The sequence below is a fragment of the Venturia canescens genome, chromosome 6 (genome assembly GCF_019457755.1).
Source record: "Venturia canescens isolate UGA chromosome 6, ASM1945775v1, whole genome shotgun sequence".
Classification (NCBI taxonomy): Eukaryota; Metazoa; Arthropoda; class Insecta; order Hymenoptera; family Ichneumonidae; genus Venturia; species Venturia canescens.
In genome coordinates, this window is record NC_057426.1 from 10189 (window position 1) to 30648 (window position 20460).

Consider the following 20460-nt stretch of genomic DNA (forward strand, 5'->3'; position numbering starts at 1 on the left):
AATCCAACCCTATAGCGTGGAAAATTTCTGTATGTTCACAATCAAATGAAAATTCTATTCGTTCGCCGAATGCTTTTCTAATAATAACTCTCATTATACAAAAATCCAGATTTTTCAAAAGCCTCGACCTCCGCGATGTCTGACCTATTTATTCATTGACGATACACACCTGACCTCATTGATTCAGAAGAAAATTACAAAATAGACGAGAATAAAAGTTTGGAAAATCGTGTTTTACGATCGACATTTAAAATGGCGAAAATACGACGGATATGCGTTGAATTGCTCGTGTTTGAATACCTTGGAAAGATAGTACAAATTACTGGTACAAGCTTTGAGTCGTTGAGAGCGAATGTAATTTTTTTATCTTTAAACTTTTCTACAATTGAAGAAATTTTCGAAATTTTTTCAGTCTAACTTGTTAACAAATTGTAACCAAGTTCCGCAACTGTACTTCCAATGACCCCAATAAGTGCAACAATTTTGACAGCTTTTAAAAAAAATTTGGTTATGTTCTAACTGTATGAACTCGAGTATGAAAAAAGTATGGGCGATCACTCGAACATCAAAGTTTTGAAATGGAGAAGCGCTGATGAAAAACGATCGTTAGATTCTTCATGATTTGTTCGACACAAGAACCCTTTGTCACACGGACGTTGTATCTATTTTTGTTTCGTCTTCAGCCACACAAAATCGAATTCGTAATGTCTAGTACTCATAAAAATGTATTTTCTTCGATGAAATGCGAGTAAGCCTTTTCGTTTTCATAAATAATTCGGTAAGACGTTCGCCATGTCGATATTTATAAGAGTATGAATCAGTCGGCTAACCTCACTTGGAATGTTCGAAATCGAAATTTGCAACTATCTCTCTCTCTCGCATTCATGGTTGCGATATACCGACACTGATCCATACTCTTAAAATTTAGCGAACATCTATAACAGATGTAAATAAATGAATGTTTATTCTTTGGAATTTCACTGGACTCGCTTTCGGTTCAACTGTTTTGTAGTCTAATATATATTCCCCTCCCCCCTCCCCCCCCATTTGTTTCATACATACACACCAAACCGTCATATATGCATAGCAAATTATATACCAAGTGTCGAGGCTCGAAACTTGCAAAACTTTTACATGTCTTTTCGGGTTGGCGCGACGAAAATTACAAAATCGATTGCGACTGATGAGACAAAAAAAATCGAAAAAGATAAGTGAAATATGAATATTAACGTTTAGGACCAGTATATAGTGGTTTCACATATCCAAAATGGTGTCCAATACGATTCCATCGCGAGAATACGACCAAAAAAACCTTCATTATTAGAATCGCATATTCTTCTTTAACGTAGTTAAGCAACAAAAATAAGTCATAATTGAACCCTGGCCTCCGAGAAGACTGACCGGGCAAAAGCTGTAAAAAAAAGAATATATCATTCGAAAAGGGATTTTTAATGAGAAAATAATAAAAGAAATAAAGGTAGTAGCATTCGAACGATGTCAACTTCAACAGAATTTTAAGTTTTTTCTTACGAAAGGGGATAATTGAGGCGTTTTGTAGTCTATAATGGGTCCACTCGAAATTTTGACTGTCGTGTTTGAATGTCCTTACTCGCGCATCAACTCACTCACATATCACACGCGCGTACTCACAACACACGCATACTCGCATACCCCGCATATACACACACACACACACACACACACACACACACGTATTGGAATCGTACAACCGTGTAACGTTCGTGTTGATAGCGATTTTCATAAAATTCATTAAATCGTACGTTTTCATCTATTTTCGACCGATGGCGATTGTGTTGTTACAGAGAATTATTTAAGCCTTACATGTGCACGAACTGTCTGAACACTGAGTTCACCAGCGTCACCTTCCCGATATGAATCGCAGATCATCGCGGCGTGTTTGTTCATTATTGTTATTCGTTTCTTTACTTTTTACATTTTGTATTTATTATTCGTTTACTCGTTTCATTTCTTTTCTTCCTGTAGATGGTGGTTGTCCATATTTTCGAATACCAAACGCCAAGATCGCATAAAACGCTTCACTTTCGAACATTCATTATATATATATTCATATAAATATATTCATATATAAATAAATATATTCATTTATACATGGTATATATATATATAAATATATTCACAAAACACGTCAACACGCGATTAATGTTGCGGTCTCATCTCTCGAACACTTTTAAAATGCCGAGTGATAATAATCGTAGGTGGGCCAGTAAGGCTGTAGCCAATCCTAGCTGGTACGCTGACGCTTCTTTGCCGGATGCTCTTCGGACAGATGCGCCGGAGCTGGCATCCCGATGTTCCGATTGAACATGTATTTCAACTGGGGCATGTATTTCATTATACTACTGACTTCAATGAGAGGCAACTCTTCGTTCAACGACGAACACTTGCCTGCATCCATCAACATTTTCATTTGCGACCTGACAAACGGAAAGAAACGAAAGATATTTTTTATTAATAAAATGCTTCAAACGGTGTGTCAATAAATTGAAAATTCACTGAGGATAAGGTAGAATTAGCCGTTAAGCCTAGATTCTATCGGTAGAGCGCAACTGTTATATATATATATATATATATATATATATATAAGTATCTCTATATGTCTTCGAGCAAAGTATATAATATTATAAAGAATGCTCAAGTTGGTTGAATTTCATCAGGGACTTTTGAGCGTCACAAAAAATTCAATACTTGGGGTAATATTTTGAACCTTACAATCATACACGGATGATGAATCATTGAAATATTGTAAAATAATATGAAAACTAGTAGCATTTTCTCACCTATTTCCTTGGTACAATTCAATGCCAAGTACGTCCATTAAAACGTGCCTGCAACTATTTATGTCGCAGGCGGGGAAATACTGAGATACAAAGTCGGGTAGAGTCATCAACAACATTTCCTTAAAGTTGTACGGTTTGAAGTTGATGCAAGGTACCATTTTGCCTTCGACGAGTGCCTTTTGGAGCCCATAAGGCTGTACTTGACAATTCGTTGTTACAGTTTCCGCTATCATCGTCAATTGACCCCGTACCCTCGAATCTCTGCAATTTACACGTTGTACCATATAGTCGTAATTTATCGTCTTTTCCAATGTACGGACCAACGAAGAAAAAAATCATTCATTCGCTAACTCATTTTTTTCTTCTCATGAAATCAACTTTTTTCTTCGCACATTGAGAAACGAGAGGAGCGAAACGGTAAGGGGGGAAGGAACTATTGCCTCGTTCGAAGGATGATTTTATTATTACCTCGAGCTATTAGAACTTCCGTTGACGACCGGTATCAATGCCGGTGGAAACTTTGGATGCGATGAGTTATGTACAGGTGGTGTATGCCTTTGCGAATGCGACATAAGATTAGAGGCCGATGTTGCCGGATGCAAAAGCGCCTGTACGTGCTCGCTGCTCAAATTGAACATTTGAGGATACGTGCTCGCACTGACTGCGTTCGGGGCTGCGAGACTGGCAGTCGTGTACGTAGATGCCGACCTGAGAAAGAAACGGAGGTCCAATTTTAAATTATCGCAGAGAAGAAAGAATATGATTTGAGATTCTGTGAGCTTTTTTTTTTCCCCGAAATATTTTGAAACAATCCATCTCTCCACCGAACGATCATGAAGGAATGTTGAATAATTTATATTCGAATGAGATGTTGCATGTTTCCCATTGACACTGACTTTATACGAAATTAATAGCAGGTCGATGATGACTCACCAGTCGTCTTTGCCGTAGGTTGGATAACTGCAGAAAAATAAACAAATATAATGACGATGGATCCACACGCGCTCATAAAGAAAATAAATGATAAGTATGCAAAAAATGTTGGTTTTTTTTCTGCTAAAGTAGTTTGGCCATTCTATAAAGTACGGTGAAGATCCACTTTTTTTTTGCAGTAAACGATAGTTTAAGGTTCCCTGATAACGATAAGCACATTTTCGGGGCCTCTTACGGGGCAAAATTTTGAATTATTTCATTTATGATCTTGAGTTTTTAACACGGTACTTTATGGTAGAACTCACGATAATATTAATTGTGGAAAAATGATACGGTGGGTTCGAGCTTCGGTAAAATTTATATCGTGAAGAAAATTTATTTACAGATTCCGTTTCTTGAAAAAAAAATAAAAAATAAAAAATAAAAAAAAAACCCCCATTACCTTACTTACGGGGCTTTCAAGAAAGAAAACGTGTTAAAACTTTAGTTTTTGACATGTCGAAAGCGAATATGTCAGTCATTACGTAACGATTGCCGGTAACAGCTGATTGAACTACGGGCAAGTTTATGGGAATCACGGGAATTTTATTAAATTTATTTTTTGAGACTGACTCGCGTCCAGTAGCTTCGCTTTTTTTTTCAACCAATTGACGACTTCTTTTTCTCGGTGAACTTGACTAGTTATAGAACGGCCAAACTACTTTAAGGGAAATACGAATGTCCGACGAGAAAACGGTTACGATATTTTTCTGTTTACTTTTCGTGCTGCTTAAAAGCTGAAAAGCGCTCGTTCGTGCATAAACACATCGGAATAAGTGAATTTTTATTTGAATCTGTCTGATTCAAATTTTAGATTCAAGATCGAACTGTTTGATTTCTTGTTGAACAAGTGCAAATTTTGAGAGGATGAAACTGAAATGAAAGAGCTCCAGGCCTTTCCACTCGATCTATATATAGGAATTTCTGTCACAGCGAACGCTAATGCGTAACTCAAACCTCAAAAAATAACAGCGCCGTTCAATATAATCATTTAATTTATTCCTTCCATACTGTGTTTTATTCATCTCAATAGCGATGTTGGTGAGCTCGGCTCTATAACTTGTTCATCAACGAACGACGTAATATTATAATTTACAAATTTCATAGCTCAAAATGATAAACCGTAATTCAAAAGCAGAGATAGATTTTTTGGAGAAGGGATTTTTTGTTCCGATAGATCAGAATGGATGCCTCGAAAGGTTAACGGGGCAACTCGAAAAATGACATGTATCCTCTTTTTTGTTGGGACGTATAAATTGATCCGCTCACCCAAGACTCGGCTGACTCGAATTAACGGTAGCCCGAACAAGCGGAGGTGGTTGAGCCTGTGGTACAGCTTGAATCGTCGTCGTCGGATAAACCGCTGGATATTGAGTTGGCGCACCGCTGCTACTCGGTCTACTTCGGGATTGTTGTTGCTGATACGATTTGTTCGTTGATTGGATTTGCTGCGAATTTAAACGGAGTTTAAATTAAATAAAAAATTGTTGATTCGCAATAAACTTGTAAATGTGAAATAAAAGACTGTTTGAAATGGTAAGAAATGGTAAAATGCTGATACTCTGATCGGGTATAACGACATTGTGACACAATAATGATGATGATGATGATGATGATGATAATAATGAAGAAGAAAGTTTTCACGCACGCGATACCGTATTGGTTCCCGGCACGTTTCGAATGCTGCTGAGAATCTAATGATTTTTTTTTTCTTTCTTTTAATAATAAAAACGTTTAAAGATTTTGGAGAAGAAAAAAAATGGGGAGATAAAATTGAAAAGAAGAAGATGGAATGCCACGAATAAAAAAATCCCTCCTGAGGAAGAATATTGTTCGTTAAAGTTGTTGTTAGGAGTGTTGAAAGGACGAGATTCGTTATGAGAATCGTCGATGGAGCTGTAGTAGCGAGTGTGTAATCACAGTTAATTAGTTTAGAGTTCTGAATGAATGGAGATCAAAAGTATTCTCTAATCGCGAAATACTAACGTTATGCATTCCTAGGGACGGATTTTGCATTCTTATAATAGAATTTGGCTGAGAGAGCGGTGAGACGAGCGGTGATGTTTGAAAAGTGGGTTGTCCACCGACGAGACCCGACCATCCGTTAACCACAGTCGGGACGACGTTGAGCATCGATTGTGCGTTATTGCTCGATCTTACCGAGGACACGGTATTCGGCGACAGATGCGTCGGATGTGTCTTTAAAGTTTGCGTCTGTTGGCTGATCTGTTGGAGATTGGTGGTGGCCCCGGCAGCGGCGGCGGCGGCGGCAGCGGCAGCAACGGCAGCGGCACTGTTGCTCCTGGGGACCATATTCTGGAGCGAAGAGACCACCCGGTGATTGTTGAGTGAATTTTTGTTGTTGGCATTATTTTGGAGCTGCTGGTGTTGGGAAGATTTGGTAGCGGGTGGAGTAGGCGGTTGTTTGGTCCAGCCACCGCTACCGCTGCCGCCTTTACTGCTGACGAATAATTGGGAATCCATTACTTTGCTCGGCCAATAATCCTCAAAACCGGTCCCAGGTGGAAAGTAGCTTTTGATGTCACTCAAGCTGATTACGGAGCACGTTTCACTCGCGAACAATTCGTTCCTTATACCCTGTACCTTGCAACAAAATTTCAAATAGGACAGGTCCCAACCCTCGAGTTTTTCCGCTTTGAGCTTGAGATTGTCCGTTTCACCCTCGAAATAAAAGAGCGGAACATATTTTAGATTGTCTTTAACGGTGTAAGGTACTACGGATTCCTTGTTTATACGTATAAAACCGCACTTCTCGGACTTAATACCGGAGGAGGAAGAAGAGGAGGAGGAGGAAGAGGAGGATGAGGAGGTGGAGGATGACGATGCCGAGTTGGCCGCGGCGGCGTTTTGTCCCGCGGTTAGTTTCGTATAACAAACGTCCAAAAACGTGTAAAATTCCTTGGCGTCGGCTACCCGGACCACTAAATCTTTAACCGTAAATTGTTCCTTACCGAATTGTCCCTCGCAATGCCTCATGTTTATCTCATTGAAGAGTTTACTCTCGGCATCGGTTATGTAGTAACTTTTAATACACGTACAACTGTAAATGTCCGAGTGAAGATAACTCAGATACTTGTTGAGAAGCTTCGACTCTAATATCCTCACGGAACAATACTTTTCGCCGGCACGATAAATATAAGGTATGTGACACTTGTCGAAGGTAATCCATCCGAAATGCCCCCTCTGACTCTCATCGTCCAGCGGCACTTTTCCCTCGTTCACAGCACTCACCGATGGCGGTGGCAGCTTTCCCCCCGTCGTCGTCGTCGTCGTCGTCGTCGTCGTAGTCGTAGTCGTCGTCGTTGTAGTCGTCATCGTCGTCGTCGTCGTCGTCGTCGTCGTCGACGTCGTCGTCGTCGTGTTCTCGTTCGGGCGTTTCGTCGCTAAATAACCAAGGATACCAGGTAAATTCGGCTGACCCGGTAAAATCCCTGCCGCCGCTCTCTGCGACGCTCCCGGCCCTCCAGCCGCTATTTTCGCCTTGTTCGCTTCCACCATTTTGGCAGCCAACTCCCGGATTTCCGCTTCATCTGGACGCTCTTGTTTTACCGCTACTTTCTCGAATGTCCCTGTTTATTCAAACATCAAATTCGTTATTTCAACTATTTTTTCACCTAACCTCACTATATATATATAAACATCTACATTCATTTCCGCACAGTGCATTTTCGAAACAATATATAATTATTATATACTTTTAGAACCGATAACAAAGAAAAAAGTGTAGAAGAAAAAAGCCTTTCCCTTTTTAAAAATTCGATTATCGAATCGAAAGTTTATGCAATTCTTCGAATACGTGTTCGCCTTGACGATGGGGGGGACTGAGTAATCGAGCAAAAACATTGATTACGATCTTAAATCGTGATAAGCATTAAAAGTTGCAACATCGATTGGCACTCTTCTCATTATCATCAGTGATTATTGCACAATTCAAGTTAGAATCACTCCTCTGTTTGACGACAAAAAATACGTAAATGGAACCGAAAAAAATTAAATTGAATATTTTTTAGCCCCGTTGACATTTAAATTGTAATCGTGAAATCCAATTGCCCAATGAGATCCAATGAGACTTGAGACATAACATCCGCGTGAAATTCGCGTGAATCATCACAGTGTCCGCGAAGAATTTGACGTCAAAAATTCGTATAGCGCAAGTATAGCGTCGTCTCGTCCCGCGTGCGTCTGTTTATATTTACATACTCTGGTGATTATTGGTCGATCGTAATAACCCTCCCCTCTCACCGCAACGATGGACGGAAAACAAGAGTATACCAATTTTTATTGAAATATTATTTCGTTTGTTACGTACGAGCAACGCCACTGACAGCTGAATTTCGAGGGTCCGGCGACGTTTTTTTTTCCAAGAGCACAGCTCTTTTCGAGGTCAACGCCGCCGCCGCCATTATGTACAATAGACAGGTGAAATCCGTGGAATTAGACAAGAAACGAAGAATCTGAGAAACGAGGAGAGAAAGAAAATCGAAAGAAAAAACGATTGCCGAACGAAAAAAGCAACGACGTTTATGAAGCAAACGAAAGAACAATAACCAATGGGAACGAATTTGTTTAATAACCTTGAGATTTGTTTGCCGGACGCAGCAAACGCGCGCACGGGTCACTAGTAACCATTGCGTGAGAATAGCCGTGACATCGGTCGTTGGGATGGACGGGATACGAGCATTTTTTTCAACATCAAACTCGATTCTTTTTTTCTCCCCCCCCCCCCCCCCCCCACTCGAATGAAATCGAATAAAAAATTCAAACTTTATACGAGAGCAAATCTCAGTAGTTGGCATGTTAAAAATTTATTGCAAATATTATTAGAGGCGTCGTAGTAGATAACTTGTATAGTTTAGTCAACCATCATTCACATTTGTCGCGTGTGTACCGTCGAAAACAAAAACCAACCAAAGACCGAATAAGCAGCAGTAACGCCGCCAGCGGACAAATCGACAACTCGTGCGCCATGTGAAACTCCGGCTCAGGAGGAGGGGATGAAAACATGCATGAAAATCGTGAAACAACGTGATCGGACGAAAAAAATGAATGAAAAATGAAGCAGCTCGCATCCCGAGAACCGTTGTATGTTTTGCGTCGACGCGGTGAGTCAGTAACGTCCGATACAATTAAAGAATAAAGAAAAAAAAGGCGGTGAGGGGGCAAGGACCCTGGTGTTACGGACGATACATTTTCTGGCACCAGAGAGAAAGAGCGATTAAAAAAAAAATTTTTTTAAAACCATTTTGAGATGACGCCAAATCAGTTGACAAAAACTAGTGAAATATAATAGAGAACGGTATGAAATCCTCGAAAACGAGTTTCTCTTAATCACGAACGTAGCACGTTATATATAGGTATTCAAAATTCGATACGATATCTAAAAATTCCATTCGAACTGCAACTGATCGAATGTCACTGGGGTCAAAACAACGATTATTCAGAGAAAATCCATTTTCTCTCAAATGAAAATATAACATGTGCACGGACGATGTACCGCAGCTCGGCGCGCACTATCGTTCGACCAATTTCACCAAGTGGTGCACCGTTCGCCGTTTGGTGGCAGCACACGGTACGCGCGCTACGATATAGCGAAATATACATCCGTGTATATAAATTCCAACGTGATAACGTATATACGTGTACACATGTTCTCGTCACGATTCTTTATAAATATAATAATATATATGTCATACAGGAATATCCAAATTGACATCGCACAATTCCCCGTGGATGTTTAAAAAAAAAAAAAAACAAAAACTAAACGAGACGCGGCGTGTTTTTAGCCACGATACATAGGGGATCGCGTTTTCGAAGACCAAAAACTTGTAGAAAAAAAATGAGAAAAAAATGATTACACCTTTGATACCAATACCCCAATGATCATCCATCCCAGGTGGTGGAGGTGGTGGTGGTGGTGGTGGTGGTGGTGGTGGTGGCGGTGGCGGTGGCGGTGGCGGCGGCGGTGGTGGTGGTGGTGGTGGTGGTGGTACAGCCCCAATCAATAATCTATCTATCGACACAAGCCCTATGATATCGGAAACGATAGATGGCGTATGGAATCGCCGATGGTATCGGGAGAGGGAGAGAGAAAAAATTTCGTAAAATATTTCAGCGACTCTTCGCGTTGTATAAAAAGAAGATGGTGACTGTGCAACGTAACGGAGATGGAGAACGGACACGTGTTTGGGGCCTGACCCTAGAACGAGTGTTTTCAACAATGTTTCGAATCAACATCGTGAACGCTCGTGTTTAAATCATATATATATGCTAAACTTACTCTGTCTAACTTCAACAATAAGGGTGTGGAGTAACCATACCGAAGCATTAACCGCGCGAGTGTTTGTCCTGTAACAATCGCAACCAACGATTTATGAATTCGAACAATCAACAAAATAAAAATCATTTCGTTTTAAGAGATTCGATGATGCGTGATGTGAAATTGCGGGTATTTTATTCGTAAACTCTGTTAATAAACATTGTATCACTATGCAACTGTTGATCGTTGTCAATCTAGAGTTATCTCTTACGATCAATTCGGAAAAACACGCGTACACGCTCACACATGTACAACCACAGATGAACAGCAGCAGCAGCAGCAGCAGCAGCAGCAGCACAAATAAATTTTTGTTTAGGATATCGCACACATCGATAACTACACGTCGAATATTTTTTTGGAGCATTGAGATTTACGAACCCCAGATATTAATCTGCTGCTGTTGAGTCGAGTGCTGCTGAATTGACATCGCACAGCACCGGGCCGCCTCGCGGATAATACTACGGTGCTCCACCGGCGTGTGCGTGTAGCAGCACCAGCGGCAAGCAGTAGCAGCAGCAGCAGCGTAGCGCAACTCGAACCCCGGAGCCGGCCACGAACTTTGCGCTTCGTTCGCTGCTGCGAGGTTATTATGTTTGGAAAAATCTCGATGATTCGAATTATTGTATTTGCGCGTAGCGATATTCTTTTTGCGCTTTGATAACGAAGGGAGGCAAAGTCAGGGGTGTTGTAACGCAGTAAATGTATTTCCGAGCACACAAAAGGGGGGGGGGGGGGGGGGGTGGGGGACAGGAGGGGCACGAATAGGCCCCCGAAGACGGTGGCGCAGGCAGCACCTACGCGCACTACTTCAGACCCGTCGTTTTCACTGCCGCCACCACAGGCCTTCACATTTTTGTGCAGTAATCAAAAAGCTTTTCTTCACGTCACAGACACACAAACTCGCACCCTCGTACAAACAAAACTACCGTGTCCTCATAATTGATCATGTTTTTCGAGCAAAACTTTGACATACCACCCGGTAATGGACCCGACAACAACAAAAAATTTATGAAAATGAATATATAAAAGTACTACTTTGGGGAGTCAACACACTCGAGAGGACGAGCGATATGAAAAGAGATGCGCGGTATGGAAGGCTCGTCGCGCACCGCCTCCCCTCCTCCGCGGTCAATCTCACAGAGAGACGAGCAAATATTTCAGGGATGTAGCATACGCGCGACACGATACGAGAAACGAAAACTGTGTATACGACGTGCGACGTACGACTACCACCGCCAAGCGGCAGAGCCAACTCTAGACACTAGCGCCACTCTCCTCAACTATTGCGGTGACAACGTCAAGCTTCTTTGTTATTTCGTTAGCGCGCCACGGGTGTGCAACTTTACCTGAACTCCAAACATGTGCAGTGCTCTGCCTCGTGGCGCTCTTCTCGGTTGAGAGAATTGTTCCGTGCTCGTATTGCGCGTTCGTCTCGTCTTCGTCTTGGTCGTCGTCGTCGTCAAAGCTCAAATAAAAAAAAAAAAATGGCCGTCGCTTTGACAAGCGTTGTTGTCTTAACTTTTTTATACTTTTTTATTGCCAATTAATATGCGCGTACGCGATTTTTTTGTACCTTCGATATTTATCACACTGCTGGATTTCATTCCTCTATTATTAAAAATTATTTACCGTTGTTCCATCTTTCGCGTCGTTTCGGCTTCAAAGACACCTACTACTACTACTACCACCACCACTGGGGGTACACTGACCCGATTAAGTTAACCCATTCCATTATACGCAGAGATATACGACACATGCATGTACCAGTCCGGCGGGGGGCAGACGCGCTATTCGCCTGTCGATCGAGCCCATTGTTTTTTTTTCTCTCCATTCAATTCCTAACCAACATTTGAGAGAACGAGATTTTTTCAATTATACTATACTGGAACAAATGAATAACTTTAACAACACAAATAATTGGAGAAAATGGCAATGTTGGCGGCGAATTCTTGCCATCACTAATTTTCGTTTTCTCGTATACTCATTATGTTGACGACGGTGAGACAATTCGTTCGAAAGGACATTTTTCCTACTTTCTGATTCGAATGAAAGATTTATTTATATATAGATATTTACTCGGTGGAAATTGATAATATAATTATAGCATTGTTCCCGCGCCTATAGCAAGAAGATCTACATTCGGAGGATTGAATGATAGACAGACACTGCAAACAGTATACTATAATAAAAAAAATGGACAACAAAGATAAGAAATAGCTCTCTCGAAAATGAAAAAATAATGAATGGAATGGTTGTTATTAATCCTACGCGATTATAAATTTGGGAAAACTGCAGTAAAAAAGGTAAAACAAGGGGTTTTCATGAATAAAGGTAGTTGGAAAAGAAGTTAAGAAGCTTGAAAGCCGTTACCTATTCGAGGATTTTGCCATGTGCGATAGCACCCTAGATATCGTACGATTTGGATATCGTCATCGATAAAATTTCTTCGATTCGTCAAGCATGTAGTAGCGCGATGCTGAGCGACGATGGGAAACCACCGATTAACGTGATTTCTGGTGTATCTCTTCTTCAACGGCCGTGCCGTGCGTGAATTTTTTCGTTTTTCGTTTTTCGTTTTCAAGCAATGGGAATAATGGGATGATCGTTCCCCGTTCGATGCTGGCCCTCTCTGCGACGGCGACGATATTATTTCTCCGAGGGGAAGAGACCGCCGCGACGGCATAGAAGACGCTGTCAATATCGTGCGATTATAACCTCTGGAAGGTGTCCCGAGCAGTCCCAAACGAGAACAAAGATAACCAACCCCTAGCTATTTCGAAAAAAAATCGACGTTCGTATAGATCTTTCGAGAGCCCGATTTGTGGCGTGGCGTTTCAATCATCGGATTAAGGAAATAACCACACAACGACGTCATGACGACCGAACAAACAATAATAATCATAATCGTTTTATAAGAGATGTAAAAAAAAAAAAGCTTACCAACGATCGCGAACCAAAGACAAAATTCTGCCGCGTACTATTTGCAAATGCTTTTATGGAATGTAAAATATATAAATGCGGACGTAAGAGATAAAAATGGTGGTGGTGGCTGGTGACACTCGGGGTAGCCAGTATAGGATAATGTACCGGATACTGGACAAAGGTACGTTACTTTCGAAGCTGCTTGTATACTACTGACAACGAAAATGAATAAATAAAAAAATAATAAAATGATGCGTTTCCGGCAAACACGAGTCACACTCGCGCATATGCATATCGTAATACAGCGGCGGAAGGAGACAACTACTACCGCATCGAAGCGCAATAAAATCGTGGTACAACGACGTTACCGATCGATAACGCTTTAAATACACAATCAATGCAAATAGAATTGACCTTAACGAAAAGGTGAAATCCAAAGTATCGTCGATAATGCAATAATCTCGTCGCTCATTCTCGATGTAACGTAATAATTAATCAAAATATAGTCCGCGGCTGGCTGTTACGGGATAAGGGTGGTGAGCTAACGCGAACGAGCGGTCGAGGCGTCGTTCGCAAGCCTCGTGTAACATGGATTTTCATATCGCGAGAGTACATACAGCTCAAAGAGTAGAGCAGAGCGGCGCGTTGCTCGAGGGAGGAGGCCGTATAGTTAAGAGATCGGGAGCGTCTAATGTGACAACGCCGCACGGTCGATATACTCTTTCAGGCAAAGTGCCAAGATTGGCAAAGGAAAAGTATAGCATATAACGCGCCGGCGGTTTCAGGTGATCTCTCTCGCTTCCCCTCTTTTTCAAGTTTTTTCCCCCCCCCCCCCCTCCCCCACCATCGGAGCCCGCTGGATTTTCAGGCGGCAGCAGAGACGGGGCTGGAATCTAAACGAGTGTTGGCCTCACGGAGAGGGGGAAGCGAAGCTGCGCAAAACCCGGCCAACGGCATCTCCTTTTCGTGCTTTCGCGCAGGCTCTTATATACTCGACGACCGCGAGCTTATATACCGACCCATGTATTATACTTATTATTTTAACGATGATTTACGGGCACGCTGTTGCCACATCGTTGAAACGCGCTACTACGGGCACGCCCACTGCGCTTTCGTCGCACAACGTTGCTTCTATATAACATCGTTATATACGTGTTACCGCGCGCGTGCGCGCGCACGCGCATCCACACACGCACCGAGAATGGGCTGAGCCGATGAGCGCCTGCGCAGTTGCGATACAAGAGGAGAAGAATCAAAAAATAACAATTAACAGAGCGTAGACCGATGTGTGAAATGGGGGGAAAAAAAAGAAAGAAAAAAACGATATATTTGTGGGGAAAATAAGGGATTTGTTCGATGTGCAAATCGCGATCGTGCGTTTTCCAAACTGACCGTTCATTATGACCGGTGGCGGCGCAACAGCGCCACTGGTACGCGCTTCCGTCGTCGTCGGCGGGGGTGGCCATCTTAAAAGCCCCGCGCTTAACCTCGCTGCGAGAGATCGCGCTGGTTATAAACATTTTATTTTATTTCATTTTGTTACATATAATATAAAAAATATATAAGAAAAAAAAAAGAAAGCAAAGATAAAAATACGCATTACTCGGAATCGTCGGTTGAGATTTTATTGCAGCAGCGTTGCCGGTGTCCTTATGCCGGGGGGGATGCCGACTCTTCGCGGAGGGTGCTCTCGCGCGGGGCCTGTTGTTTCGGCAACGTCGGGAATGATCTATTTATAGAAATGACTCCATCTACGCTGTGTTGCTATGCCGTTGCAACGATGTAACGCAGTTAGTTACTTTCCGGAGATAGGGCAAGCGGAGCCGGTGAGGGGAAAGAAGAGAGAGGGCGAGGACGAGAAAGAAGGGGAAGAGAGTTGGTAGGAACGAACGCGACGGCCATACCGGATGCGAGATCTTCGGGAATGCGACGTTGTCGGCGCTCGCGCCCTGGCCATTATATATTAACGATCCAACGCATCATCAAACTTTGGCATTTTAGAGCCCGTGAGCCGCGATCGGGATCCCATCTCGATACATTATTTTCACTCGGGCTTGTGGTGTATACGACGACGAAATATATAACGAAAAGTAAATCGACGGGGGGGGGGTACGCGACAAAAAATCGTAGCCGTTGGACATTGGACGCGCGCGCACGGTGGTGTACGGAATTAGATGCACGCGCAGGCAGTAGCTAGGACTCGACAGGTTCAGAGCTGGCATAATAATAACATTACGATCGGTTGGTTTTCTCCCACGCCAAGACAAAAGGTAAAAAAGGTCGAAGAGTGAGGGGGGGTATCCGAAGGTCATATCTCATTGGATTTATTGGCCGGCGGATGAACTTAGCCAAGCTTCTGAGCTTTTTTCAACTTTCAAATGACAAGAGCAGTTCCTTTCTTATATATGTCATCGTTATTATTATATTATCCCTCTCGCTAATATTTCGCTCGCGCTCTTTTGTTGTCTCTTTCTATCCGTACTGTTCGTACATATAACGAGGTTTGAGGACTTTCACGAAGAATTCCATCGTAACTCATTCTCGGAAAGAAGCGCGCTTTCCCTAAAATTGCAAATGGCGCCAAGCTCGTAAGGCAGCTGGCGCGACCCGCGACACAGCTATATATACGTAATATTATATTTTTTTGGTACTTGTCGAAGAAAACAGAGTAAACGAACGCTACGCAGGCAGCTCGGTTGTGCTCGGCAATGTTAGCTGATGGTCGCTTTTGTTACGTCATACTAATACCGTCCTTCTATATCGCCATGTAAAAGTGCCCCGCTGCTGCCGCCGCCACGACCACGACCGTCACCGCCGCCGCCGCCGCCGCCACCGCCGCCGCCGCCGCCGCCGCCGCCGCCGCCGCCGCCGCCGCCGCTGCCACCACCGGCTGCTCACCAATACGCGCAGCGCATTATATACCAAACGGCTTCGCGGGCCGCACATAGTACTACTATTTTTCCCTGGCCAAGAGCATAAATCGAGGGCGCTCTCCTCCTTCCCCCTTCTTTTCATACATACATGTGACTACACGGTCTATGTCTCACTCCGTGTGCGTGTACTTTCCCCAGTACATAAGGTAAAAAAAAAAAAAGTCTCCTACACCGTACAACACCATATGTGCCAGCTCTGAGCTCAATGTATACTCGTACATATTTAATAATAATACCTATATACCGCATTCGGTACATCACGAGAAGACGGTCCATGTTACACGAGTTCGAAAGCGTGTTTCACCCTGATTCGTTCTACCAATACGACCGACTCGTCGGAATACACCACCGCTGTCGCCCTCGCATGTTGTCTTCGTTATTTTCCACCATTCTCACGACAAATTCGAAAAAAATCCTTGACAAGATGGCCGACGGACTTTTCAAACTCGGGAAAATCGAAATACTAACTGACTTGTCCTCGTATTCGTATTATTCGTTGTAAACCTCTGGATTATCAAGATTTAACATCTTTTACTTCGTGGTAAAATGGTAACGGGTAAAAATTCTGACTCATCCTCTCCTCTTCGATTCTATACAGGCGTTTTTCAACGTTGCAAAAGCAAAATTAATGATAAACGGCGGCGTATGTACGAATTTTTGACGACTCTTCTTATTAGATCAGAGAGACCGAAATTCCCAAGTAACAATAGAATGTTCCGTCGCGTCGTTGGCAAGTTTTTCAAACCTTTTTCCTCATCTTTCCAGACGGCGGTGAGATATGAAATTCGAACGATTTTCAAGTAAATAGTAACATTTTGCAATGCGCCTGGTCTCAAACTAAATTATTAATCGATCGAAAAATGAAAAAATTGTATTAAAGGGTGAAATTTGTAATCTTTGGAAAAGAGTTGTTTTAGAATTCAGGTAATCTCCAACTCCGAATGCTGTTGTAGTCGTTCGAAATGAAAGAGGGAAAAAATTATGACAATTTTTCTCTTTTAAAATTCGACGCAGGCGTGAAACAAAAGTATTAACCGACAGCCAGCAGAGAAACTAAACGTGCACGAACGAGTTTGACAGGTGCGTACCAATGGGCGGCCAGAAAAATATACCGGCTCCGGTAAGATTTTCAAGGAAGCAGCGGAATGAGAACCGTGCGCGGAGACCGAACGAGAATAAGAAGAAAAGTCGCGCAAGATCGAGTTTGTTTACCCATACGAGGGGGTCGTTGAATCGGGTTACGCGCGCAATCACAATTGCAATTGGTAAATAGCGGATGAGGGGAGAGGGAAGACACGAGGCAACGGTTGAAGTTCGAGAGAGCGCGCAGTACCACCGGTGCGTAATCCAGTTGCCGTATCAGATTGGAGGGGGACATCACCATTACAAAAATTACCACCCCATCCCGCGCTTCATCATTGATCATTTTTATGAGGATATTCCTTGACTTTTATACGGAATACTATCATCGATCAAGGACAGCGTTACCGTTCACAAATTCGTACTCCTGACACACGTGGTGGATGCGAGAGAGAGAGAGAGAGAGAGAGAGAGAGAGAGCACCAGATGTTTGTGAGGAAACCTCTTGTTGAGCGCGCCGATACAATTGTTCTTCTTCAAGAGAATCGCCGCACTTGTGCTGTGTACCATCGCATTCGCACATTTATTATTTTCCAACGTTTTTTCGGCTATTGAAACATTCAAGATTGGGGGGGGGGGAAGGAGGAGAAGAGAAAGATATTAGCAACCTTCGAGTCTGAGGTTAAGATCGGCGGTGGTCGATGGAGATATTTGTAGAAGCCTACGAATAGTTTGTCAACTTTGGGCTGGAAATGGCATTATAGTTTCGAGAGACTGCCAGATTCGCGCGCATTCACGCGTTTCCAATATATGTACACACACACATGTAATCTGTGTGATAAAACTGCCTGCGCGCTACAGAATCGACCTATCACGAATCGTTCAATTATTTCGGTATCAATGTTTTTCTCAGCGGTTGTGTATCGATTGGTGCGGACGGAGAGGAGCCCAGCGCGCACCAAAATATTTTCTAAACTTTGCATACCATTTTATTTGATTTTTTTCAAATTTTCAACGATTAGTCAGATAAAAAATAAATACGTTAGCTTGACTCGGCTGATAAAAGGTAAAATGCTGAATATCATATTCAACGGTCCATCTCACGAGTCAGAGAGAGTCGTCGAAGGGTATGAAAAAAAAAATCTCTGTACAGGATTATGAACGATGACATTGCTGATGCAATGATATTATTATTCAAGAGACCGAAAAATCTCGAGTTGAAGTTTTGGTGACATTTACGGGGTGCCCCGCGCGTTGGGTAGTTGGATTTTAACCGTGAACGCATGGACGCGGTGGACGCGCATACATATACAGGCGTGGCAAGTGGCAAAGCGAGACACATGGAAAGAGCGGGAAAGACCCGGCCGGCGGCTCGTATCGGTCTCCCACCACGGAAAGGAATAATGATAAAAAGGGTTAGCACAATTCTGAGACGCGTTGACTATCGGAATATAATCCCCCGGAGCTCGGAGGGACTCGCGTGCGAAATCTTCCCATTGCGAAACACGTCGGTACAAAACTATATTTAAAAAAAAACTATATCAATACTAACCTTTATCGACATTCACCCTGACAATCTGCACATCCTCATCGAGGCAATTCCTGTCTCCCATCTCGCTAGACTGGACATCCATGCACATAATTAACTCGTTTAAACGAGTAAACGAAACACGCGCTGGACGGCGAAAAACCGTCCCCCCGGCTGCATCTGACACGCGTCATTTATCAAGAGCATTTCCACCAACGGGCATATATCTGTCTTACATTTTTCTCCAGACGTATTTTCATATATGTAGCTTCTTCTTATACATAGTCATTTATGACCGAGAAACAATAATCGCATTGAGCGCCGGAATAATAAAAAGAATTTTTGAAAAACTCTGCTCGTTGGGGAAACGAAATGAAAAACGAAAACAAATACCACTGTTTTCTCATATATTTTCCCTCCGGTGAATGACAAACAAACACGCGCGTACGGCATACACACGACACACAAATTAGGTTATGTTGACTGGTAATCGCGTTGCTCGCTCTCGTTACCACTGCACCAACACTTTTCTAACCATCTCTCGACGTTCCACACTGGGATTATATCGTGCGCGTTTTCGTCGTAGGAGGCGCTCGGAATCGTTCCCCCTATTTATTACATATCCACATATATATATATATATTCGTGTATATATATCCGTTATGTATTCGTCATTGTTATTATTTATGTACATATATATGTGCACACACGTCCGAACAATCGCGCACGCTCGTGCAACGTAGATCGCGGAGCGTGCGCCTCGCGATAGATATATATGAAAGAGGAGAATAGCAGCGGCGAAACCGAGCGAGAACTCGCGACACCGTGTATGCAACAAACGGTTTGAGCCCGGTCGTTTGCGAGGGTGTGAGAGAGAAAGAGAGAGAGTCGTTTTCACCCTCTAGATCGCGCGTGAAAACGAGGAAGGAAATAGTAGCGTGAAACGTGGAACACGATGAGGAACGTTTTTTTTTTTTTTTTAATAGTACAATAACCGTCGCCGGTATGGAATGAGAGAGAGAGAGAGAGATAGAATTTGAGCGAGACTATGACTGACGAGAGGTGGTGAGACGCGAGCGTAACTTCGAACAAGAGCAGTGTCACCGAAAAGCGTGTTTCCTGCGAATCGCGCGATTAATGAACCACGTTGAACCACGATGGAAAAATAATGTAAAATGGAGGAAAAAGATATTTTTCTCTATTATACACCACTGCGTCGTCGGGGATAAACACAACTTGGAGAGCTCGCACTGCACTACGCGCCGTCGTCGACGATGGTCGTGAGAGACTAGAGAGAGAGAGAGAGAGAGAGAAAAAAAAAATGAGAGACACACGAACGAGAGCCGGGAGATCTGCTAGATTTGAATGTGAAACGTTGCCACGTTCTTTAACGTTGGAAAAAGGCCTTCCCGCGGTCCGGTACATGCCTGTATATACACCGGTATATACGCTTTATCCCCTCCATTTACGACGTTTCTGCCCTTATGTACTCAATGGTTGCGACGTTGCCGCACATCCGGTTCGGCCGTTTGTACATACGTCGAAGAGCGGCGTGGGGGGGGGGGGGGGGGGGGGAGAGGAGAAAGACGATTTTGCCGATAGATTGTGAGGAGAGGGGGGGGGGCCTATGTAATATATACTCTACACTAGCGACCGCTTCTCGCGAGAGGGGAAAGCGACGCTTGTACCATTGTGCGGTGGGGATAGCGGCGGAGGGGAGGGGTGGGTAGTTAATCGAGAATGGAAATTTTCCGTGACGTCGTACCCCGAGCAACGACGCGAGATACGCCAACGTGTTCAAAACTCCCATGCCAGAGCGAGACCAATTTCGAGAAAGAAAAAGAGGGGGAGGGGGCGTGCGCAATTTGT

The 20460-nt window shown here is 43.1% G+C and overlaps 1 protein-coding gene and 1 long non-coding RNA gene across 11 annotated transcripts; one reads left to right on the top strand and one right to left on the bottom strand.

Moving 5' to 3' along the window:
- Positions 1-339: 339 nt before the first annotated feature.
- Positions 340-19984, bottom strand: LOC122411960 (uncharacterized protein YMR317W-like). Of its 10 annotated transcripts, none has more exons than XM_043421110.1 (9): positions 10507-11356; positions 10090-10157; positions 9670-9822; positions 5778-7381; positions 5061-5239; positions 3753-3779; positions 3288-3527; positions 2820-3080; positions 340-2456 (listed from the first exon to the last, which is right to left on the bottom strand). In XM_043421110.1, the coding sequence occupies exons 3-9, from the start codon at positions 9698-9700 to the stop codon at positions 2264-2266; spliced, it is 2535 nt and encodes an 844-aa protein (XP_043277045.1). In that variant the 5' UTR covers positions 9701-9822; positions 10090-10157; positions 10507-11356; the 3' UTR covers positions 340-2263. The 10 variants fall into 10 exon arrangements, with proteins under 10 accessions (XP_043277045.1, XP_043277044.1, XP_043277050.1 ...); XM_043421109.1 differs by having other exon boundaries at positions 9670-10008; XM_043421115.1 differs by lacking the exons at positions 10090-10157; positions 10507-11356 and adding an exon at positions 11475-11567 and having other exon boundaries at positions 9670-9818.
- On the top strand, positions 14723-16246 carry LOC122411962 (uncharacterized). The gene is made up of 2 exons (XR_006261268.1): positions 14723-15320; positions 15825-16246. It is a non-coding gene; the product is annotated as an uncharacterized lncRNA (long non-coding RNA).
- Positions 19985-20460: the final 476 nt, after the last annotated feature.

What these genes read in the sequence shown, in the direction of transcription:
- LOC122411960 (XM_043421105.1), bottom strand. Translation starts at nt 8,215, where the DNA reads ATGGCGGCGGCGGCGTTGACCTCGAAAAGAGCTGTGCTCTTGGAAAAA. An exon ending in CGTCCCTAGGAATGCATAAC is followed by an intron (nt 5,240 to 5,777) that starts GTTAGTATTTCG and finishes TTAAATTCGCAG; the next exon opens with CAAATCCAATCAACGAACAA. An exon ending in GGAAGTTCTAATAGCTCGAG is followed by an intron (nt 3,081 to 3,287) that starts GTAATAATAAAA and finishes TGTAAATTGCAG; the next exon opens with AGATTCGAGGGTACGGGGTC.